This window comes from Cervus canadensis, chromosome 5 (genome assembly GCF_019320065.1).
Source record: "Cervus canadensis isolate Bull #8, Minnesota chromosome 5, ASM1932006v1, whole genome shotgun sequence".
In the NCBI taxonomy this organism is placed as follows: domain Eukaryota; kingdom Metazoa; phylum Chordata; class Mammalia; order Artiodactyla; family Cervidae; genus Cervus; species Cervus canadensis.
In genome coordinates this window covers 25,453,555-25,478,578 of record NC_057390.1, presented here as the reverse complement: position 1 = coordinate 25,478,578, position 25,024 = coordinate 25,453,555, and the positions used below count along the sequence as shown (strand labels likewise).

At 34.4% G+C, this 25,024-nt stretch overlaps 1 protein-coding gene across 1 annotated transcript in view; it reads left to right on the top strand.

The window, feature by feature from the left end:
• The window catches only part of LRPPRC (leucine rich pentatricopeptide repeat containing), a 99,553-nt gene that overhangs the window by 16,417 nt on the left and 58,112 nt on the right, over positions 1-25,024 (top strand). The window contains exons 4-16 of the mRNA XM_043468453.1: positions 401-522; positions 628-686; positions 1,401-1,487; positions 2,154-2,280; positions 2,809-2,953; positions 3,270-3,415; positions 3,689-3,794; positions 3,877-3,984; positions 10,176-10,294; positions 11,751-11,844; positions 15,024-15,090; positions 22,390-22,417; positions 24,917-24,974. Coding sequence (XP_043324388.1) covers positions 401-522; positions 628-686; positions 1,401-1,487; positions 2,154-2,280; positions 2,809-2,953; positions 3,270-3,415; positions 3,689-3,794; positions 3,877-3,984; positions 10,176-10,294; positions 11,751-11,844; positions 15,024-15,090; positions 22,390-22,417; positions 24,917-24,974 — 1,266 coding nt within the window. The remainder of the gene's footprint in view (positions 1-400; positions 523-627; positions 687-1,400; positions 1,488-2,153; positions 2,281-2,808; positions 2,954-3,269; positions 3,416-3,688; positions 3,795-3,876; positions 3,985-10,175; positions 10,295-11,750; positions 11,845-15,023; positions 15,091-22,389; positions 22,418-24,916; positions 24,975-25,024) is intronic.

Genomic DNA, 25,024 nt, shown 5'->3' with positions numbered 1-25,024 from the left:
TCCTGAAAAACCACAGTAGATGTCACTTACCTGGATTTTGAGCAGTATTCTCAGCTTTTCCAACATACTAGAGGAAATATTTTTTCTAGAGGAATATTAGAGGAAAATGCACACTAGAGGAAGCAATTTCTGACCGGAAGGGAATACTATGCTTCATAAGTAAGAGACCTTTTAATACATGAACAGATGGTTGCATGTAACTGTCCATTAATTCAGTAGTTACTCTTGTATACTTGGTTTGCTCTGTTCTGACAGGATTTCTACATGGATGGGTCTAAATATGGGGTAAAATTCTGAATTGATCATTTTACCCTTTTTGTTACATTTAACTGCACATATTTTAGTTGTGATAAAGGGTATGACTACTCTTCTAAAAATTTTATATAAATTTCACTTGTAGGTACTGTGTATGATGTAAGTCACTATAATGCTTTGCTTAAAGTCTACCTTCAAAATGAACATAAATTTTCACCAACTGACTTCTTGGCAAAAATGGAAAAAGCAAACATTCAACCAAATCGAGTAAGTAGTTGCTGTTACAGGTGTGTTTATTGGTCATGGCAACTTTTGTTTATAACCAAGAAAAAAAATTATTAAAAAGTATTTACTGGCCCATTTCTTTGACAGGTGACATACCAAAGGTTGATTGCTGCTTATTGTAATATGGGAGACATTGAAGGTGCCAGGTATGTAGTTTTATAAATGTATGTTTAAGCAAACAAATACATAAGTCTTATAGACCTAGAATATAATCACTTTTTTAAAAAAAAATTTTTACTTAGTAAGAAAATTATTTCAGAAGGATTTTATCCCAGTGAATTTAGTCATATGACTTAGAGAAAATATTAAATTGTGTAAAAGGGGAAAGATAAGTGAAAGTTACCGTTTAATTAAAAGTATAATTTACTGGAGCAGAAGTTTAAAATTATTGGGTTAAAAGTTGGTTTTACTTTTTTTGTACATTAAATAGCTGTTTCCAAAAACAAATGTTGGTAACCATTTACACTATATTCATTTATAAAACAGGTAATATTCTCTTTATTTCACAAATGTTTTATATAAAATTAGTTGTGACATTGTTCATGTGTAGTTTATTCCTACTTTTGGATGGAGGGTTTAGGAAGTAAGAAGTAAATTGAAATGTACAATCTCATTTTTAATGAAATGAATCTTGTTAAACTTTATGCTTTTTGAAGGTTAATTAGTAGTACAGAAGAAACAATCAGATTTTTAAAATTTACCCTCTATCTTTTTTTTTTTTTTTTTTACCCTCTATCTTTAACAAGTGTACTTGAAAACTATTAACACAACTTTAGGGAGTGGGGTTTTTGTGTGCACATATTGTAAAGAGTGTTTTTAATGTATTTCCAAGAAGTATTTTTATTTCTCTTTTGTTGCAGCACGATTCTTGGATTTATGAAAACTAAGGATCTTCCAGTCACAGAGGCAGTGTTCAGTGCTCTTGTCACAGGGCATGCAAGATCTGGGTAATGCTCAGCCTAGGGTTTTACTCTCAAGTGAGGTTTAATTTATAGGAAGCTATTGTAGAAAATTCTTAAAACTATGTTTAACACTCAAAAAACTCTTCAGAGTCTATGTGGTAGAATATGCACATCTTAATATAAGTTATTCTTAAATTATCTGTTTCATTAAATTTTTATTTGAAAGTTTTCAGTTGTAAAAACTGAACTTGAACCAAAGTAACTGACTTTGTAAAGTGTATTAACTGCTTTGCTAGTGCCCTAGAAAATATTTGTATTTTTGAAGAATATTTTACTAAATGTTATTCTTCCCTAAAAAGATAAATTTGAGTCACAACATACCCAGTGGAAGAGGTCATATTATTTAATGTCTGTAATTATTGTATAATTTGGTTTCTCTTTTGGAAAAGTTACCTATAAAAGTTTGAGATGTTTAGGATCTTTATTATTTTGGAAACCTATTACTAGTTTAATATGTATTTTTAATACATGTTAATACTTACACATTTTTTATGTATATATCTAATAAGTATTTTTCCTTTTCTGATTGTTATGATTGTAAATGTACTTAATAATTTTTAATAAGCAGAGGTAATATATTCTAGATTAAATGATAATGACGTTTGGCAGTATTATAGTAATCTGTTTTATTTTCCATGAATTAATGTACAGAGATATGGAGAATGCAGAAAATATTCTCACAGTAATGAAAGAGGCTGGAATTGAGCCTGGTCCAGACACATACCTGGCACTATTGAATGCATATGCCGAGAAGGGTGATATTGACCATGTTAAACAGGTATGACTTACATAAATAAACATACTTTTAAATCATTTGTATAAACTCTTAAATTTTGCATGACATGGAAAAGTGTGGTGTATATCTGTTTTTAATGATATATCTTATGGACAGTCTTGAAGGAGAATTCTCATATAGTTCAGCACTTTGCTGCGGATGTAACAATTAGTGCTGAAACAGAATATTATCTGTTTTACAAAGGAAGTCTTAAACCTTTAGATGGGGTGTGTCCTCAGTCTCTCAGTCGTTTCTGACTCTTTGTAACCCCATGGACCATAGCCTTGTAGGCTCCTCTGTCCATGGGATTTTCCAGGCAAGAATACTAGAGCGAGTTGCCATTTCCTACTCCAGGGGATCTTCCCGACCCAGGGATTGAACCCTTGTCTCTTTGAATCTCCTGCATTGGCAGGCAGGTTCTTTACCACTGCACCATATATATAAATTTTTTAAATCTTGGTATTTTATTTAGATTTAATTAAAAAAATTTTACCTCTCACTTGTTCTTTTAATTTCTGGACCTTTCTTTAGACCCTGGAGAAAGTGGAGAAGTCTGATCTTTATCTTATGGATCGTGATTTATTGCAAATTATCTTGAGCTTCAGTAAAGCTGGGTATCCTCAATATGTCCCAGAAATTTTGGAAAAAATTACATATGAAAGAAGATATATTCCAGGTAGTTTTAACATTTTTATTTTCATAATTTTTCTAAAAATAAGAATTACTATTTTTACATGATGGAATGGACATTCTCTAGCAATAGGGTATTGTGGTAGATGAACATAGGATTCTTTTAAAGCTTTAATAAACTGAAAAAATTGAGTTAATGAATACATGGGAATATTTTGATTTGGAAGTATTTATTATTTAGGCAGATAAATCCTTTTTGGTATTTGTAGTTCATAAGTTTGTCTTTCATGTTGATATCAATGGGAAATCAGTAACAGATTTGTTTAAATCAGTAACAAAAGATGTCTTTGTTTTCTTTCCAGATACAATGAACCTCATTTTGCTTTTAGTCACTGAAAAATTGGAAGATACAGCATTGCAGATTTTATTAGCATGTCCTATATCAAGGGAAGGCAGTCTGAATGATTTTGGCAGTTTCTTTTTACGACACTGTGTGACTATGGATACGGTATTCAAATAGTCCATTTTTACTTTGTAGATAGTGTAATTGGCAGTGAAATAAGATTGTTTAAAATAGAAGAACATATTATGAGACTAGATCAACTATTAATATAAATATTAAGAAAGCTTTGTTTTTGTGTTGGAAGGGTATTGGGCAGAAAGAGGACGAGGGGTTCACATTTTTTTTTTTTTTTGGTCTCAAAGCAGTAGAATATTTGCAGAAGGTCAAATGGTAGGATATTTGCAGATTCAGCTGATGTGTGGTGCCTTTCTTTTCTAGCCTGCGGAGAAGCTTAAAGACTACTGTAAGAAGTTAAAGGAAGCCCAGCTGCACACGTCGCCTTTGCAGTTCACACTCCAGTGTGCTTTAGTGGCTCAAAAATTAGGTACTATATTTTCATAATTAGAACTCACATAAGTAAGTTTTGCTGCGGTAACTTTGATATATTTTATGATATCTCTTTTCAGATTTGGCAAAAGTTCTGATGAAGGCTTTGAAGGAAGAAGGTTTTCCTATCAGAACTCATTATTTTTGGCCGTTGCTAGTGGGACATCAGAAGGAGAAAAATGTTCAAGGTTTGGTTTTACGTTTTATAGATACAGTGGTTCAGATATCCAGTTTAACAGTTTCTGTACACATCTAATTGAATTATTTGAGGAAACATACTTATTAAACCTTATGAGGAAATAGAATTGGTATAAGTCATGGTAAAGTATTAGGTAAAAGCTTAAAAGACAAACACAATGGATTTCTTTCATCTTAATTTCATTTCTTATTTCATCTCTGATCTTGGTATTCAAACTTGTGATTATGGCTTTAAATAGTTGATCATTTTTAAGTTCTTCAAAAAACTCTTTAGTCCTTGATTTTACATACATATAGTGTTTGAAATTAGTTTATCTAGCCTTATTAAAATCAAAGTTATATACCATACAACCAGACCATTTTCTTTCTGGACCAGTCTATTTGTCCTTTACTGAGCTGTTAGAATAATAGGATAGTCAGGAAAACTTTTATTGCAAAATAAGTGCTCATGGCCTGACAGCGTACTGATTGAAGGACAGAAATGCTGTCTTTCAGGTTCTTAAGTACGTTTAAGCATTTAGCATACTTTTCCCTGTACACATGGGATGTCTATAGGATATGAATAAGAATTGAACAAATATTAAATTTTAGAGTACAGTATCTAATTCCTTGGTTTGCATTATTGGTAATTCAGAAAGAGTAGTCTCATAAAAAGATGCTTTTAACAGAAGTACTTCCCCCTTGGGGAAACAAAAAATGGTCTTTTTCATTTTATCTTGCTGTATAATGTGCTTTAGAATGAGATGCAGGGTTGTTAGTATGACACTGGGTGACAAACAGAATGCACAAACAACAAAAAAGTGCTTTTAGCAGACTTTCATATTGCAATTTTGTTTTAAATATGTAGCTGTCTTCTGGTTTAAAGGAAATAGTGAAACAAGTATTCCCTAATTGTTTCTGGCTCTAAAAGTATTTAAATCCTTTTTAGAAAAATCTTTGGGAAAACAGTATGCTAGTTGATTAACTCTTTGCATATCCTCCAGTTCTGAAAGCTCCACAAGGTAACCTTTAACCTAGTATTTTTGAACCACAGAAAATCTACATCATTCCATGAAAATCCTTGGGCATGTTAGTATTGTCCACTGTACACAGTTATGAAAATACTTTGAGTACTCCTGCTGAAACCTTTGTTCATCAGGTCAATTTTCCTTTCCTCAACCTATCACAGTATCTAGACTTGAATTGTTTACTACATTTTACTACTTAGTAAACATGACAGAATTCAGATAATTTTTTTTCATAGTTGTATCTCAGACTAGCAGAAAAGTGGACTCTTCTCTCCAGGCCCTCTTTTCAGAGACTCTCAGGATCAAAGGTACCTTTTTGTAAGCTCACATTATATTAACGAAGGAACTGAGAGCCCAGAGAGATTCAGTGACTGGTCTTAGGTTCTATATGTAGTTGTCAGTAGTGCTTGGATTGGAACACAGTTTCTGTCCTCCTGTTTTAAATACACATTGTTAATACCTTCACAACTCCATATTTAGACATTGGTAAATATATTGTATTTGTTTTCTAAAAATTCTTAGTTATTGGTTAAAAATTAGGTGTTGATTTTTGAGTTAAGGACATTTTTAAAAAGTGGTACCAAGTTACTTTAATCAATGAAGATTTTTAACTGGAAAAATAGGAAAACTGAGTAAGTTAGCCTGAGAGTACAAGAGATTGTCAGCTGGTTTATAGTTTTTAAAAGCTCATTTCTCCCTTGCAGGTAGTCCTGTAACAGGGAAATAACTGTATGTGTTTTATATAGTTTCGTTCAATTCAGTCGCTTAGTCTGGTCCAACTCTTTGCGACCCCATGGACTACAGCATGCCAGGCTTCCCTGTCCGTCACCAACTCCTGGATCTTGCTCAAACTCATGTCCATCGAGTCCTGATGCCATCCAACCATCTCATCCTCCGTTGTCCCCTTCTCCTCCTGCCCTCAATCTTTCCCAACATGGGGGTCTTTCCAGTGAGTCAGTTCTTTGCATCAGGTGGCCAAAGTATTGGAGCTTTAGTTCTTCCAATGAATATTTAGGACTGATTTCTTTTAGGATTGACTAGTTTGATCTTCTTGCAGTCCGAGGGACTCTGAAGAGCCTTCTCCAGCACCACAGTTGAAAAGCATCAATTCTCCAGCACCCTGTAAGATGAAGAAGTAACATTCTTACTAGTGCAGTGCCTTTGTCTTTTGGGGAATGTCATATATAAACTGGTAGAAATAAATAGAAGAAAGTAATGACTGCAGAAATGGAGGATGTAGGGGAGTATTTTTCATAAGGAAAAAATAAAACTATTCAGGAAATCAAAGAAAGGAATTCAGAGCTCAGATCAGACTGAACCAAGTTTTCAACTGTAGCATGATCAAACATTTATTGAATAGAATTTTCCTGACTGCAGATTTGGCTATCACCAAGCCCTAAAAAAGATTCTTATAAGGACTTCCTCATGGCTTTGCTGGTGTTTCTCTGGCGCAAATGGAAAAATCTTCTCTCAGAATTTTAGTGGACTAGTCCCAGTGAGAGGAAATGATGCAGAATGATAAAGGATCTACATGCCTTGGTATATTTTTAGAAACCTGAAAATAAGAATATAAAAGAGGTAAAATATGAATGGTAAGGCTGGTATGAAAGCCTAAATATCAGTTGAGTAAAATGGTTGAGTAGGAGGTACTTTTTATTTTTCTTAGTAAAATGCTTTTTATTGAAAATCTAAACAAACAAATGGAAATACATCTATGTCTGGTTTCGTTGGAAGCAGTTTACTTTTTTCCCCCAAATGGCTTACAATAAGTTTTTTTTTTTTTAATTTGAACAAAATCTGAACTTTAGTTAATAGTACACATTAATTTCCTGTTTTTTTTTTTTCTTTTTTTTTTTAAACATAGTATTTTCTTTATATTCTCAGAATTGGATTAGAAGTTTCAAGCCTCATTCAGTTTTTTTTGTTTTTAAAGATCACTAAGGTAATAAATTTTCTAGACTTTTAGGAGTAATACTAGATGCCAAAATACATGGAACTATATCACAGTTTTGAGTGAATATAAATTAGAAATCTAGCATTCTGTTTATACTAAATCAAACAAGTAGAATAAAAAAGAATCCTTATTTTAGGAGGTACTTTTTAAAAAATAAGAAATTCCCTGCTTGTAAAGTGAGTTTTCTGGGTAGAGTCTAAAATCATGTGGCATAAACAGCCCTAGTCGGTGGAATTTGTTCAGAAAACCCATGTATCTTTCCCAGTAGTTTGAAGTACTTTAATTCCTTTAAAACTTTTTGAATGGAGACTTTCCTTTCAATTCATAAACTTTATTGTGCTTACATTTTAAATGTTTTTTACTAGATCGTTTAGATTTTCTCAGTTCACAAAGGTTTGAGATCATGTTTATCTAAGTTAATATATGAATATTTTTTAAAATGTGGATTGTATTTTTGAGGAAGATATATGTAGGTATGTCAGATCAGTCACCTTTCTTTCTTCTTATTGAGAAGTGTTTGCATCTTCCTGTCCGACTATAGTACTGAAGTGAATATCCTTGACTGAACTCACCTGAGCAATGATGGGAATCCAGGTTTTCATAACACTGCTTTAGTTTCAGTTGGAAAGATACATACATTAAAAATGCTACCAGTGCAGGTCATCTAATCAGGCAGAATGCCCTCTTCCTGACCTGAAAAGCCTTATTAAAAGATTGAAGAATTAAGAGGTTAAAAGGTATTTGAAGCACTGATGATGAGAAGTGTTTGTATAGGAATCTGTCTGTAGTCAGTTTGTTGGCCTGTTTGCAAGAAAACGAAATAGTTATTTTATGCTATTAGAGTATTTTAAGACAGCTAAAAAAATATCAGTTGTTACTATTAACGTTTGTTTAGTATTTTTAGGGTTTCACACAGATTTTAGTTTTAGTGACCACCCTGAGAAGTAAATACGGAGCTTTATTATCATTCCTGAGTCGAAAAGGACTTGATCCTAGGTTCTTCTGATTGGAGGGGAAAGTGTAGGTTTTTCCTTTTCTGTAGTGTTTCAAGCACCTGCCTGCAGTTAGGAAACAGTGTTTCTATTTTAGGACATGTCTTTGACCTTGAAGAAATGCTTACTTTAACACTTTTGTTAAAATAAAGATTATTGGACTTCTAGAGGCATTTCCAACTTTATTTAAGTGGAGAAATATATACTCTTCCCCCGAGTAGGCTGAGATGAAAGCCTTCTTAATATATAGCTTTATATACTGATCAATTTAAACTGAGTTGCAATACTGGGATTCTTTTTGTTCAGTATGTTGTTTTTTCAGTTGTCCTCCATCTTCCTGTAGGCCTAGACCACAAAAATTTCTTCCATACCTGTGGGTAATATTTGCAGTTTTGATACTTTGCTTCCATCCATTTAATAGGCATGGACTCTTATAGCTCAGAAAATTGTTCTGTTTATTGAATGCCTTGATGTATTGCCTTTCTTATTACATGGATGGTGGGTAGAGGGATCAAGTCAAATGTTGTGTGTTAAATTGTTGTTATGTGTTAAAATGTCTAGAAGGCACAGTTTGGGCATATTGCCATCTCTAGTGTGTAAGCTAAGAAAATTAATGGCCCTACTAGTAAAGTGGAGTTACTCACAGTTACTCTGCCACTAAGTGCCAGAACCAGAGTTGCAAGCGAAGTCTCTTTAAACTGCAAACCTTGCTTTTGTTTTGTCACTTCACTGTAATGTTTTACCTGAAATTTAGAAATTTACTTTAAACCGTGGTCATGAAAGCAGTCTTTACTGGCCAGAAGATACATTGAGGACATGAGGTTAGCACAGGTCTACTACTAGTAATTGAAGAGCAGCTATGTACTGTGCTAAGTGCTTAGAAATTTTTGCATATGAAGAAGAGCCCAGTGTGACTTGCCATTTTTATGGTAGATATAAAGGTTATTAGTACTAATTTCCAGGTTTGATGGAGGAATAGCTTCAGATTTTTCTTGCAATTATTATTTAGGCTTGTGTGTGCTGTATGGACCAACTCAACATACATTTCTCTTTATATGTAAGCACATGCTTTGTCTTGGGGTTTTTTCCCTGTGTTTTCACATCTTGAAAAATACATCTAATTAACTAAGGTTTTGAAAATATTGGGTACTTTTAAATATAATGAACTGTTTAAATTTAAACAAACAAAACCTTTTAAGGTTTTGATTCATAATCTGAATTTTATCTAAAAAATGTGCAATATTCATAATGTAGTCACACTTGTCTGTATATGAAATTCTGTATTCAGTGAGAATTTATAGTCAAGTTTTGGTACTAGAATGTATTACATAAGAAACCGAAAGAAAGTTTTTATGTAGATAATACCATAGATCAAAAACAGGGATTTTTTTTTTTTAGTGGACGTTTTAATAATGTGAAAGTAATGAAGCTAAAGAAGTAAGTTCTAAAGGGAAAAACAAATGAGGTCTTTCTTAAACAGTTGGGTTCTGTCAAAGTAGGTAGTACCTGAGTAGTTTGACAATATTCTAGAATTAATTGGTCTAATTTAAAGAAATTAGTTTGTACTGTTTGAAGCTAACCATAGCTTTGGAAAACATGAACTGTCCTTGTTGAGACGTTAATAAAAGATGTTTTTATGAATGGGGGAAATGAAAGAATGAACAATTTACTAGACTTTTACAGTGTAAAATACAATGAGACTAGCTGATTAGAATCAATTATTCTTTCTTGTGTTATTAAATAAGAATTCACAAGGTAGTTGTTAATACAGTAAGGGAATTCTTTACATAAGTGATTAACTTAAAAACTTTTGTCTTGAACAGATCTCCTCTCACCCCACTCTAATCCCTTGTCTCTGTGATATTTATTCATGTCAAGTTTTATTTTGTAGATCCATCAATGCTGTGTGATAGCAATGATGTTTTATGATCTCTGTTCAGTTGGGGTACTGGAAATTACTAAGCATCTGGCTTAATTGTTTTCATTTTTCTTATAAATTCTGGAGTATTTCCTTACTATTTACTCCTGAATTAATAGGGAGAGATGAAGGAAGGAGTAGTTTAGTTTTTTTCATTTAGCATCTTAACACCCAGTTTTGTTCTTTCTCTTTCAGACAAACAAAATGCGGAGTACTTTTCCTACATGACAATTCAAATAAATGAACTTTTGATCTTTTGTTAATGTGTTCTAAGTTCTTCATCTCTGTGCTCTTAAATTTGATCTTACAGGTATAGTGGAAGTCCTCAAAGGAATGCATGAAATAGGAGTAACTCCTGATCAGGAGACATACATTAATTACGTGTTTCCGTGCTTTGATAGTATAAAGTCAGTTCGTGCTGTTTTGCAGGTGAGCACAGTGTGGCTTTAATTTCATAATTGAGGAGAGAGCATCTTCCCTCCCTAGTGTTTTGTGGTGACCAAGGCAAAAAGCCACTGAGCTGAGGACTAAAATGGTTATGTTGGTATATAACTTTCTAAAGCTTTGTAAAAATATTGGTGAGTGTAACACCTGTAAAGTTGTTAAACTTTAGAAAAATTTCAAAAGGTAAAGTAACGTTTGTCTTGTGTTGAGAACATGCCAATATCACAAAATTTAAATGAAACATTTTCACTCTAACCCCACTCTACAATGCAACTGTACCTATGTTTTGAGTAGTACTTTTCACTTCTTTTGAATTTTCAGAATAAACTCTTAATAAATTTACTATTCTGGTTTTTTTTTTTTTTGAATAATTTTTTGTTTGACCCCAAAGCTTTATTTTCCTACCAGATAGTTCCTGTCCCCACCAGAATAAGCAAGACATTTATAAAGGGAGCTATGAAAAATTGACTTGGATAGGGCACTGGCTCAGAATGGCTGCACTTTGATTTTCAGAATAAAGTGCTAGGCAGTTAGGAGCAACTCTGTAGAGTACCACATACAAAGAAATAGTTTGCTCAGAAGACCTGTTTCTTAGGTGGTTATTCACATAATGCCTTTATTTTTCTATATTGTTAGAGTGTCTTTTCTTTAAATAATTTCATAATGACATTCATCTTAAAGATATAATTTATGTCTTGAGTGTCTTTACTTTTCTTCCCTGAGTCCTTAACAGTGTATTTTGAGACTATGCTATCCATATTTAACTGTTAAAAAACGCATTTAAAAAAGTAATTTCCCCACATATTCTTATTTCCCCAAAGCCTACTCTTCTCACTTGGCACCTTTACATTATAGTATGTAATTCCACAAATTATTTTTTATGATTGAATATCTTATTGTATAGATGTACCATAATTTATCTTTATTTATTATTGATTAGTTTATTTTTAATATTGTGCTGTTATTATAAAGTGGTTCAGTAAATACATTCAGCTGAATTTCAGCTCATTTACTTAAATTATTAAATATGATGTTGAGACAAGTAATTACCCATTTGGAGTTAAATAAAAATAAATTTGACCTGTACCTCATTATATGCCTTAAAATATCATTTTGGATCAATACATTCTTCATTTTGGATCAGTACATTGTTGTAAATGAGAGAGTAGTTCTAATGTCTTTAGTAGTAAACTCTCCCTAGAAGGAAGGCATTCTAATAGTAATAGATTATATGAATTTGAAGATAAACATTTAATTTAGGATGTTGAAACTCCATCTCATAGCTTTTGCTAAAGTTTGTTATTCAGTTTATTTGTATTTTAGAAAATGATCTTTTAAAATGAAAGATGATTAGAGTTTCTGATATAAGGAAATGGGAAAATAGGAAATTTGAATATTTTTAGCTGAGGTATATTATCATTGAAATATGCTTTATCCCTAGGAAAATGGATGTCCACATGATGATATTGTATTTTCTCAAGCTGAATTGAGAAGTGAAGCAGTAAATGGAAACTTAGATTATATTTTATCATTTTGTAAGTATGCAACATAAGTAGTAAACTTGGCTGGTGTTAATTTCTGTGACTTTTGAGAACATACAGGGTATTCCATGCCCTCACTCCCTGCCTCAGGTAGTTGAGAGTAATTTCCGTGAAAGGGAGGAAGTTTTTATAAGTTTTTAAAAAAATTATCCTGATAAGACAGTTTATGAATTGAAATTTGTAAATAATTTGGAAGTAGTTTTAAAATTTTAAAGAACCTTGGAAGTAACATGGTGTTTAGGTTGGAATGGGGACCTGGAAGGCTTGGATCTTATTTATGATAAACTGCTGATTATGGGATCAGAAACAAATCTGTCTACCATTCTTTTGTTTCAATTTCAGGAAATGGGATTGTATTGCTTCTCTCTCTACCTTGTGGGAGTTGTGAAAATCCTATGAGATGTGGTTTCTGAAAGTGTTTTCTAAACTGATGCCTATTATGGCCCTAAGTTACGTGAAGCCAGCTCCCAGTCCTCATTAATGAAACACAGCAGATGTTTACTAAACAGTTATAAATGATAGGGTGCTTTACAGTGTTCATCACATATTAATAAAATTCACCCACTGATAGATGAAGAGAGGCTTAGAGAGGTTAAATGATTTGGCCAAAGTTGGTGACTGAGTCAGACCAAGATCATCTAACTTTAACCTTATTTTATTTTTTTTTACTATCAGACATTTTAATTTTAATAAATTAGACATTTTTTAATTAAAAATTTTTAACATTATCTATGGCATTAACTTGACAGTGTTTCAGGTCTTGTGAAAAAGACACCACTTAAAAACAAACATACAAACATCAATATCTATCTAGCCCACTAAAATGTTAAAAGCTAAGCTTGATTAACATGTATTCAAATTGTTTAAATGGAAGCTTTGTAAAAACCAGATTGTTGGTACATATTACCTCTGTCTACATTATTTAAAAGAGAGCCTTTAATTCAAAATATGTACTAATTGGGTTTATTTTATTGTATTATGGTAAAGGGAACGGTGAAATGTCAGTAGGAAAAATGGTGATTGTTAGAGGGGTAGGTATTTGAGTGTAAGGTTGGGTATTAATGCAGGCTGCTATCTGAGTGTATTGATTTTGCCTTCCACTCTGTATAATATATAGATTTTTCATACTGACAAGTTGAAAACAGAGAAGCATTAACAGGAATCTGGGCACATAAGGTGAATACAAGAGAGATGCCTTTCCCTTTATCATACCATCCATTCCACTTCATTGTCAACCTCTTGATTTTTTTCAGACTTGTTTGTTGCTACGGAAACTAGATGCTTTCTGTCAGCAGCCTTCCAGCTGGCTGAAATGTTTCTGGTGACCTTTTTAATGAATAAAAGCTTGATAATATTCTGTAAAGTACTAATTTGAATAGTTTAGAAATAAGTTTCCAAGAGGTTGTTTATTAAATGTGAAAAAGAAAAATGCCATGAACTTAAAGACTACAGAAGATTTCAGCTCACTCACATCAGTGCCCTCCCTTTCCCTTGAATTATAAGTCTTTGAAGAGCAGTTAGTTCTGTAATTGCTGGTATTCACTGTAGGCTGCTTAGAGAGAGGCACTTTTGGTTACTACAAGAAATGGCAAGTAGTAGTGAAAAGTCAATGGATTGTCTTTTTTTTTTTTTTAATTGAGGTGTAATTGACATAAAATATTAGTTTCAGGCATAAAATACAGTAAATCAGTATTTGTATGTATTGGAAAGGGATCACCAGAGTGAGTCTAGTTAACGTCCATCCCCATACATGGTTACAAATTTTCTTTTTTCTTGTGATGAGGACTTAAGATCTACTCTTAGCAACTTTCACATATGAAATATAGTATTACCAACTTTAGTCACCATGCTGTATATTCCAACCCCCTGACTTATGAAATAGCTAATCTTGATCAAGTTTGTGGAATAATAAGAACCATTTCTCCATTTGAGTTTGTAGGCATGGAAATTAATGTGATCAAGCAAAATTCAAGGTTACCAAAAAGCATGTGGTGCATCCACTTTAAAATTCCTACAGCGACTAAATTCAGGTTATTTCAGAGACAGTTTTTAGAGTTAATGTCACATGAAACCACTGAGAAACTTAGGCTTCTTGTTCAAGGGATCTGACAGTTGGTCTCAAGTAATTCTCCTTATGTCTGTAGGTTAAATTTTTTTTCATATTTAGGGAGATGAACAAATTATATTAAAACGGTGACTTTTCCCATGAATTTTTAAAAAAACTTAACCAGGTATCTAAACTGTATTTATTAATTCTGTCTTCAGAATTTGCCTCCACAGTGGGTTCCTACCTACTATAATTCTGTCCCTCTTGAATCTTTTAGTAGCCACTTTACATATGTACTGAAAAGATGAAAACAATTACTTATAACATGGCACCATTTTATATATTTATTTTATATAAAATAAATTCAAGAGATGCTCACCATGATTCTGTCCCATGCTTGTTATGACAGGGGTTATGTGGGGCGTCAGGTCTAATGCATTAAAGCCTGATTGTTACACTAAGGCAAATCAGGCTTAGACTGTCAGCATTGAAACATGCAAGGTTTCATTGAAACATGACTGTTAAATGCCAAAATGAATAGTAGAGGAAATAAAATCATCAGAAAAGTGAAAGATCAGTATAAATCAGTTATTTAACAGAGATCGAGGTTATTATGACTTTAGGTTGTCACTCTTGCGTGAAAGCAGATTATAGATCATAGTGAAAAGTAGGATGAAGACTTGTGAATGGTTCAACATAATCCGACACAACTCTGAGGAAAGAGCTTACCCCCCGCCACCCCGCATCTTCTGTTTTTAAAAGGTAGTTTCATTCTCTCCCTTCGTAGTGCCATGTTGTCCAGTAACATGCAGCCTTGGTATATGTACCAGGCTGACTTTGAGTATGCTCTTAGATTAGTTAATGTATTTATACAGAAGAATATTTATAAATTCATTAGTTGTATAGATTTATGTAAATGAAGTAAAATGTTTTAAAAGGATAGTTTATATTGCCAATATGTATTATTGCAATTTCTGATTAACTTTGTATCAAAATTTTTCCATTTTTAAAATAATACTTCCCAAATGAAAACTGAAGGATATTGGTATAAGTGTGTTTCCAGATACGTTGTTATGCAAGTTTTGGTTTTGGTCTGGAATTTTATGATGATAATTTTCTTTTTCAGTGGAATCAAATACATTGCCTTTCTCATTTGCTTCATTGAGAGGCAGCCTCATTCTAGGCTTTAGGAGGTAAGATGATCACCTTATATGATCTTTGTCTAAATATGGACTGATTTCTTCTGTCTTTTTGACCTACTATTAGAGGAAAGAAGCAGATACTCTTATCTTGCAATACATTAGTTACCTGAAATAACCTTATCTGTTTTTTGTTTGTTTGTTTGTATCTGTTTTATTCTTACTAAGTAGTTGAATTGAGTTTAGGCTGCCTTTTATATCAAACATTTCCAAGAAATGCATACTGATTTGGTAAAGGTCTAGTTTCAAAAAAGAAAGCCTTCTGAAAATGGCGAGTAGAAGGTATTGACAGATTTGCATGTATATTTGATTTATGCTTTGAGCATTTAAATACAGGATGACTTTTTTTCTTTTAATCTGTAGGTCTTTGTTGGTTATCTATTTTAAATATAGCGGTTTGTACATATCATTCTCAAACTCCCAATCTATCTCTCCCTCCCCTCTTCCCTGCTGGTAACCAACCATAAATTCATCCTCTAAGTCTGTGAGTCTGTTTCTGTTTTGTAAAGAAGTTCATTTGTATCTTTTTTTTTTTTTCTATTTCACATATAAGCAAGATCATATGATACTTATTTTTCTCTCTCTGACTTACTTCACTTAGTATGATAATCTCCAGGTCCATCCATGTTGCCACAAATGGCAATGTTTCATTCTGTTTAGTGGCTAAGTAATATTTCATTGTGTGTATGTGTGTGTATAGACGCGTACCACATCTTTATCCATTCATTTGTTGATGGACATGTAGGTTGCTTCTGGTTTATGGTGGGCTGGGACGTTAGATAATCAAAGTCATTGTAGTTTGGAAAAATAAAAGCCTCTAAATAAGGGCATGCCATGTCTTTTAAATTTTTTTTTTTGCTCTTATTTTCTGACAAAGATTTTATGATAGCTGTTTTGATTATTAGAACATAAGCTCCATGTTTGGTTTATTGCCCTATGTTCAGCACATAGATATTAATACCTGGCACATAATCAACACTGTTGAATTAATTACTGAGGCCTTATTTATTCTGTGTTTCTGCCTCTGTTTTTGAGCATTCCCTTTTATTCAAAAAGTATTTATTGTTGAGATTGGAGACATTGATTAGGATCAGATTGTAAAATATTTTAGAAAACAAGAAGGAACTTGTCTTTTATTCTGAAGAAAGTAGACTAACTTGTACCGTGCAGAGGTTTGGCTAAGGCAGAGATACATCTAGAATGTATTTGAATCTCAGACATTATATTTTTCATTTTGGGTTTTTTATTTTTTAAATATATGCCTTGTCTCCTTAATATGTTCATGCTTCTTTCTTCCTTCTTCTCTGTATGGAGATATTAATGACAGATGTTCTGATGTCCTTGCCTACTAACTTTGTTAAATAATTTTTTTTCTTACTATGCATCATACATTTGTGCTTGTTTGCAATTTCTGACTGGATGCCAGTTGTGAATTTTTTGCTGAGGAATGTGGATTTTTTTTTTTGTTTGTTTTTAATTCCTCTAAATATTTTTGAGCTTTGTTCTCAGATGATCTTTGTGAAGTTTGCTCAGCATTCAATTGTTCTTTCGATAAATTTGTAGGGGAGAAAGTGGTCTCCGCGTCCTATTCCTCCGCCATCTTGGTTCCTCCTCCTAAGACGATCTTGAATTAAGTTACTGGGAACAGTTTTCTTACTGCATGCTTCTATGCTTTGTGTGTGTGTGTCCTCAGTCATGTCATACTCTTGTCAACCCCACGGATTGTAGCCTGTTAGGCTGCTCTGTTCATGGCATTTTCCAGGCAAAAATACTGGAGTGGGTTGCTATTTCTTCCTCCTGAGGATCTTCCTAACCCAGGGATCCAACCCACGTCTCTTGCATTCTGTGCTTCGTAGGTAGGACTTGAGCAGCTTTTAGTCTAGGATTACTCCCACTAGATGAGTTGAGCCCTGCTCTTATGGTAGTATCTCCCTCCCTGATCCTGATACTTTATCTGCTAGCCCATGTATTTTGAGATTATTGGAAATGTGAACTATTCCAGTCCGTGTGTGAGTTCTAAGAATCTAGCAACTTAGAATTGACTAAGTGACTGAAAGCTGTTCTGAAAACAGAACTGATGGATATCTCCAGTAGAGCCCTGCAGCTCCTATAAGGATAAGCATGTAAGAGATTCACTTAAAGTTACTTAAGAGTTACTCTTTACTGGAAATAATTATTCATACTTAACAGAAATGTAGTACATTACAGAACATTAAGTGAGACATCCTAGTCATTTTAGCTAGTCCTAAGGGAAACTGGGATGTGCATTTCCATATTGGAATGCAGTTTTTTAAACAGTTATCTACCTTTAATATTACCTGCCCTGATAGTGGTAAATCCCATGGTCCAAGAGGCAGTAGTTCCTTCCATGTGTTCTGTAACTTGTTTGGGTGCAGATTGATTTTTTGATGCCATCCCACAGTATTTCTGGAAGACCAGCACTTTTCTACATATATTCTTAGAGTGGTGTTTAAGTGGCAAGCTAGTGTTTCTGTAAGTTGATAAGCTCAGGAGATGGTCATTGAATACCAGTGAAGTGTAATGCATTCCCAAGGTTTCCCAATATATAAACTAAATTGTCTGTTAACTTACAAAGGTGAAGTCACCTATATAAAAATGTTTAAAATTCAATATTGCTTATTAGTTAGGGATTATTCAAGGTTATTAGGGAATTTTTACTATTAAGTTGTTTTCTTTTTAACTATTTTTAAAGTATTTTAAAGGGTATTTACTTCTGACTGATAAAGTTAGTGAATTCTTCTGTCAAATCCAAGGCAAGAAGATGTTTAGTATAAGACTTTGTTTCCTCTTAACAGTACCCCTAACTGAACAAAGTTCAAATGAGAAACATGGCTGTGTACATTATATTACTGAAAACTCTACCACCAAAAATATTGAATTACTTCTGAGAGACAAAATGTCATGGAAGATAGTTCAAACTTTGGGTGATGATGCAACATACTGAAAACAAATGTTTCAGAGCATTGAAATGTGTATATTACCATATGTAAAATAGATGACCAGTGCAAGTTCAATGCATGAAGCTGGGCACTCAAAGCTAGTGCTCTGGGACAACCCAGAGGGATGGGGTGGGGAGGGAGGAGAGTGGGGGGGTTCAGGATGGGGGGGACACATGTGCACCCATGGCCGAAAAACCACCAGAATATTATAATTACCCTCCAATTAAAATAAATTAATTTTTTAAAAAAAGAATTGCCTTGGAGGCATTTAAGTCTTTGTAGTCCGTAGATAAAGAGTTCTGTGATATAAGGAGAGATTTTCTGACCCAGTGGCAACAGTTTGAGCTTGAGAAATGGGAATCTGCACCATGAACGGTGAGGCCTTTTACATGTTGAAAAAAATCAAGTCTCTGACACTAGCCCTATTGAAATCAACCAAGTTAAGTGCCAGATGTTAAGTTCCTCTTTTCAGTCAGCCAGTGAGGCTTCCCCTCATGGTGTTTTTACAAGGAGAAGGAAAATACTCCATGAACTACAGTTTGTGAGTACTCAGGAAATATAACTCTTTAGTGTGCGCTTAGGCCTAGACTGCAAGATAACAGGTAGTTCAAGGATGAACAGAAATCTTCTTGCCTTCAACTTGTTAATTAGTTAGAGACCAGAAATTAAGAAAGCAACTGCAAACGAGTCTTGATAATTATGAATGTGTAGAGGAGAAGATGCAATCTCTGAATGGATAAAGAAGATGTAGTGTGTACACACACATACACACACACATGAATGCTGCTCAGCCATAAAAAAGAATGAAACTGTGTCATTTGCAGCAACATGGATAGACCTAGAGATTATCATGCTACGTGAAGTAAGTTAGAAAGACAATATTACTTATATGTGGAATCCAAAATATGTTACAAATGAACTTATTTACAAACCAGAAACAGACTTAAAGACACAGAAAACAGAATTTATCATTCAGTTCAGGTCAGTCACTCAGTCGTGTCCGACTCTTTGCGACCCCATGGACTGCAGCACACCAGGCCTCCCTGTCCATCACCAACTCCTGGAGTTTACTCAAACTAATGTCCATTGAGTTGGTGATGCCATCCAGCCATCTCATCCTCTGTCGTCCCCTTCTCCCAGCTTCAATCTTTCCCAGCATCAGGGTCTTTTCAAATGAGTCAGTTCTTCGCCTCAAGTGGCCAAAGTATTGGAGTTTCGGCTTCAGCATCAGGCCTTCCAGTGAATATCCAGGACTGATTTCCTTTAGGATGGACTGGTTGGATCTCCTTGCAGTCCAGTGGACCCTCCAATGGCACAATTCAAAAGCATCAGTTCTTTAGGGCTCAGCTTTCTTTATAGTCCAACTCTCACATCCGTATATGACTACTGGAAAAATCATAGCCTTGACTAGATGGACCTTTGTTGCAAAGTATTGTCTCTGCTTTTTAATATGCCATCTAGGTTGGTCATAACTTTTCTCCCAAGGAGAATTTCATGGCTACAGTCACCATCTACAGTGATTTTGGAGCTCCCAAAAATAAAGTCAGCCTCTCTTTCTACTGTTTCCCCATCTATTTGTGTGAAGTGATGGGACTGGATGCCACAGTCTTAGTTTTCTGAATGTTGAGCTTTAAGCCAACTTTTTCACTCTTCTCTTTCACTTTCATCAAGAGGTTCTTTAGTTCTTCGCTTTCTACCATAAGGGTGATTTATGATTTACCAAAGGGGAAAAGGAGGGGAGGAATAAATTAGGAGTTTGAGAGTAGCAGATTGTAACTACTAGATATAAACAGTAAGGTCCTACTATATAGCACAGGGAACTGGATTCAGTATCTTGGTGATAAACTATAATGAAAAAGAAAATGTGTACAATGCAGGGCTTTGTAAACATTTTTCTCCACTTATAAATATAGTTTTGTCTTTAAAAAAATTTTTCTCAATGTGTTTTAGTAGGAGGAATGATGTTATCATAAGGCAGAGGATTCTATCAGGGCATGGAACATGTTTTATTTTTTTGTTTTGAAATAATTTTAGAGTCACAGAAAGTTGCAAGGATAAGACACACACAAAGGGCCTGTATACACTCTACACATTTCCCCCCAGTGGTTGCATATTATATAACTACAGTGCATTACCAAAACTGGGAATTTTACATTCATACAATGTATGTGGGTAGTTCTGACAGTTTATCACATACATAGACTTGAGTAACCATTACTGCAGTGAAGATACAGAACTGTGCCATCACTACAAATTCCCCACCTTCCTGCCACTACCTCTTTAGCTTCCATTCACCATCCTTAATCTGTGACAACCACGGATTTGTTCTCAGTTTTTATAATTTTAGTTTGCAAAAGTTACATAAATGGACTTATAGAGTATATCATATATTATTGAGATTGACTTTTTTCCACTCAGCGTAATGCCCCCAAATCCATCCTAGTTGTTGTCTGTGTCAGTAGTTCATTTTGAATGTTTTTAAAGTAAACAAGTGTGTTATTAACTCACTATACCAAAACAGTTCACTGTAAACTGCTCAATCTCAAGTTTAAAGAGGCCTTTAAATTTTTGTGGGTGCAGATTTTAAGAGGTCTGTAAGTTTTGTGGGTTATTTTTGCAATGTAAGTATAATATACATAATTATAATAAATATATACATTATATTTGCATTGTAATATTATCATTAAAACACATAACTAATCTTCTGAAAGTAGATTCCATATTTGAATTAAATACACAAAGCTTATAGACGTTAAGTTTACAAAGCTTATAAATAGCCTAAGACCTAGTGTTCATTGGTTACCCAGTTTTGTAAATAGTTTTTCCTTTAAACAGTCACAATTTGAGTGAGCTGTTTTTTGCTTTCCTGAAATAATTGCAGATTTATAGAAAATTACAAGAGTAGTACAGAGATCTCTTATATACCCCCTTTATTAACTTTTAGCATTTTGTGAAGTTATCATTATACTTTCCGTTTATTTACACACACACACACATAAATTTTAATTTTTTGGAGCTATTTGGGCTTAGGTTGCATGTCGTGATGCCTTATCTTTAAATATGTCAGTATATAATTCCACAGAACAAGGATATTCCCTTACACAACCAGGTAGTTCAGTGGCGAAGAATCCACCTGCCGGTGCAGGAGATGGAAGAGACATGGGTTCAGTCTCTGGGTCGGGAAGCTCCCCTGGAGAAGGCAGTGGCAGCCCACTCCAGTATTCCTGCCTGGAGAATCCCGTTACAGAGGAGCCTGGCGGGCTGCCGGTCATGGGGTCACAAAGAGTTGAACACGTGTCTAAGCACATACACATACACACAATTCCACAGAACAAGGATTTTCCCTAATTCAACCACGTCACAGTTGACAAATTCAGGATATTTAACGTTGATAGAGTATTTTTATCTAATATAGCTCATATACCAGTTCTGTCAAATATTTTTACTCTTTTTTTGGAGGGGCCCATATTTTCCTCCCTCCTATATAGAACCCCTGGTGACTTAGATGGTAAAGCATCTGCCTGCAGTGTGGGAGACCCGGGTTCGATCCCTGGGTTGGGAAGATTCCCCTGGAGGAGGAAATGGCAACCCACTCCAGTACTCTTGCCTGGAAAATCCATGGACGGAGGAGTGTGGTAAGCTACAGTCCATGGGGTTGCAAAGAGTCATATGACAGTGACTTCACTCAGTATTCAGAATCCAGTCAAGGAATAGATGTTAGTCATCTTTTCTCTTTAATTTTCTCTAATCTGGAACAGTTCTTCAGCCTTTGTCTTTTATGACATTAATACATTTGGAGAATATAGGCCAGTTATTTTCTAGAGTGTTCCTCATGATGCATCCTCATGTTTAACTTCATGTTACATTTCTGACTGGAATACCACAGGAATGCTGTTCTGTTTTTCTCAGGAAATTAAATCTAAAATGTGTCTATCAGCACCTCATTAGTGATGTTAATTTTGACCTCTCAGTGAAGATATTGGTTCAGTTTCTCCACTGTGTAGTTAACTGTATTTACCGTTACAAGTAATGAGCAGTCTCAGGCAGATCCTTTGAGACCATGCAGATACCCTGCTCCATCAAAACTGGGACCCCAGGGTTTAGAGATGGTTCTTAGTGATTCGTGTCCAAACCACTCTTTACTTTGAGGGTTCAAAATAAGTGAATCAATCTTTCTAAATTATCTTGCCCTGAAAATTAACTTTGATTTTGGAAACTTTTTTTTTTTTTTTTAAGGCTTTGATCTGTATGTATTGCATATAATGATTGCTAGTACATTTTAATGTTTTTTAAACATCTGGGTTTATTTTTAATCCTTTGCTGCCCCCTGCAGGTCTATGAATATAAATCTTTGGAGCAAGGTAAGTATTCCTAATATTTGCAAATCATAGTGTGATAGATAAAAAGCAAGCTATAATAGCTTCATAAATTTATCATGCATCACTGTAAGTTAATGAATTTAGAATCTTGAATTGGTAGTTTTAGTTTTAAAACTACCTTCCTGGATCAGGAAATTTATTGTTGAAGTGACCTTGAGTTAGTCCTAAATTCTTAAGTTTTCAACTTTTCCAAAAAACAACTGTTAACATTGTGGCAGTGACCGTACGTATTTAATATTTATTTTTAAAAATGTGTGCATGTTATATATGTTATACATATTTGTGTAAGTGTATCTATGTGTGCTAAGTTGCTTCAGTCGTGTCCGACTCTTTGCGACCCTGTGGACTGTAGCCCGCCAGGCTCCTCTGTTCAGGGGCTTCTCCAGGCACGAATACTGGAGTGGGTTGCCATGCCCTCTTCCAAGGAATCTTCCTGGGCCAGGAATCAAACCCATGTCTCTTATGTCTCCTACATTGGCAGGTGTATTCTTTACCACTAGCGCCACATAGGAAGCGTCAAGTGTATCTATGTGTATATCTGTATATGAATGATAAACAGATCAACTTTAAACTGCTGTCTTTTTAAGAAGTTAACTGCTTTTATGCAGGAAGTGCAACAGTCCTTATGTTGAATTACAAGATACCGCCTGTAATTCGATCCCTGGGTTGGGAAAATCCCCTGGAGAAGGAAATGGCAACCCACTCCAGTTTTCTTCCCTGGAAAATCCCATGGACAGAGGATTCTGGTTGGGCTAAGGTCCATGGGGTTGCAAAAGAGTGGGAGATGACTTGGGGAATAAACAACAACACAGTCAGAATGCATGTTATTGATGGGAATTCCCATTTTAAATATTTCTTAAAATCTTACTTTCAGTTCTGATTTTAGTATTACTTAAACTGCCATTCATACTGTATGTCAGTTATAATAGGTGGTTAAGATATTTATAAGATTTTTTTTTGGCTATAAAGACTTTTTCATTGGCTTATTAAATGTCTTTGTTCAAAATTAGGTTTTAATGTGGCTGTTGTCTGTCTAATGTATGGCTACAACTTATGGTAGAATTTATTGTCTATCTTCTACACGTCTGGATTGGTTAAAAAAAATTTGTAGGTAGGATTGTTTTGCTTTGCTTTTTGATAGTTTCTACCTTAACTATCCTTTGGATTGCTATTACCACATCATGCTTTCATTGTTGAGTGAAGTGGTATATGATCAGGTTTACCTAATTTTCCATATTAGAGAATACATAGTTAAAGAAGTAACTGTAGTTTGAGTTGTTAATACTTAATGCTATGGCCAGACACTATCTTGAAGAAGGAAATGGCAACCCACTCCAGTATTCTTGCCTAGAGAATCTCCTGGACAGAGGAGCTTGGTGGCTACAGTCCATGGGGTCACAAAGAGTCGGACATGACTTAGCAACTGAGCAGATACTATCTAAAGAGCAAATAAGTTCAGTCATAGTATACACATGAAGTAATTGAGAATCTGAAGCTCATCTCACTTCAGAAACCTATGCTTCCTTTCTTACTCTCTTCAGCCTGTTGATACACAGTCAGAATACTGTGTTCAGAAGTTACATGTCAGTGTGGGAGGTTTTATAATCTTTTCATCATCAAATACGTTCGGATTTTTTCAATTGAAATTTTGTGGGTAGAGTTAATATTGAAGAGTAAGTCTTTTGGTTTCTGTGTATTCAGTGGATAAGAATGAGAACAAACATATTACAACTTTCGACCCCCTTTTGTTTTAAGTAAGTAAGTAAGTAAGCGTTAGTTGCTCACTCCTGTCCGACTCTTTGAGACCCTGTGGACTGCAGCCTGCCAGCCGCCTCTGTCCATGGAATTCCCTAGGAAAGAAGCCTGGAGTGAGTTGCCATTCCCTTTTCTCCAGGGAATCTTCCCGACCCAGGGATCGAACCCAGGTCTCCTGCATAGCAGGTGGATTCTTTATCATCTGAGCCGCCAGGAAAGCCCCCATTTTGTTTTAATGCCATTAAAATGATTGGAGAAATGTTGAAAAACTTTAAAAAAATGTATTTAGTGTTTCAGGATATTTTGCTTTCTTACTGCTGTAGAACTTCATTTAAAAGGAGGAAACTGGTTGAATTTCAGCAAGACCAAAAACAATAAATGACAAATAACATTGGTTGGTAATTCCTATAAGCTATTTTCTGCAGTAACAATTTATTTAAAACAATATATAACCAGAACAGTTTATAGAGGTTTTCTTAGTGATGTATCATGAAATACTGCAGTTTTCCTTCAACATGGGTTTGTTGTTTTGTTGTTTTTAAAAAAGTAACCTGTTATTTAAAAACAAAACAATCTCCTTGGCAAGTGGGGGTGATGTTGAATTACTGTGATATAGAGTAATACCTTACTGGGGAGAGGCTTTATTATTTCAAGAATTCAATTTCAGATTGTGTTTGTTCTAGTTTGCTTCTGTTGCTGCAATGCACGCATTTTCTGTCTTACCAGATAACAGAACTGTTGTACAAGGACGGACGTTATTGCCAGGAGCCTCCAGGACCAACGGGTAGCGTTTCAATTTCGATGATTGTAACTTATCCACAAATCCATTCTTCT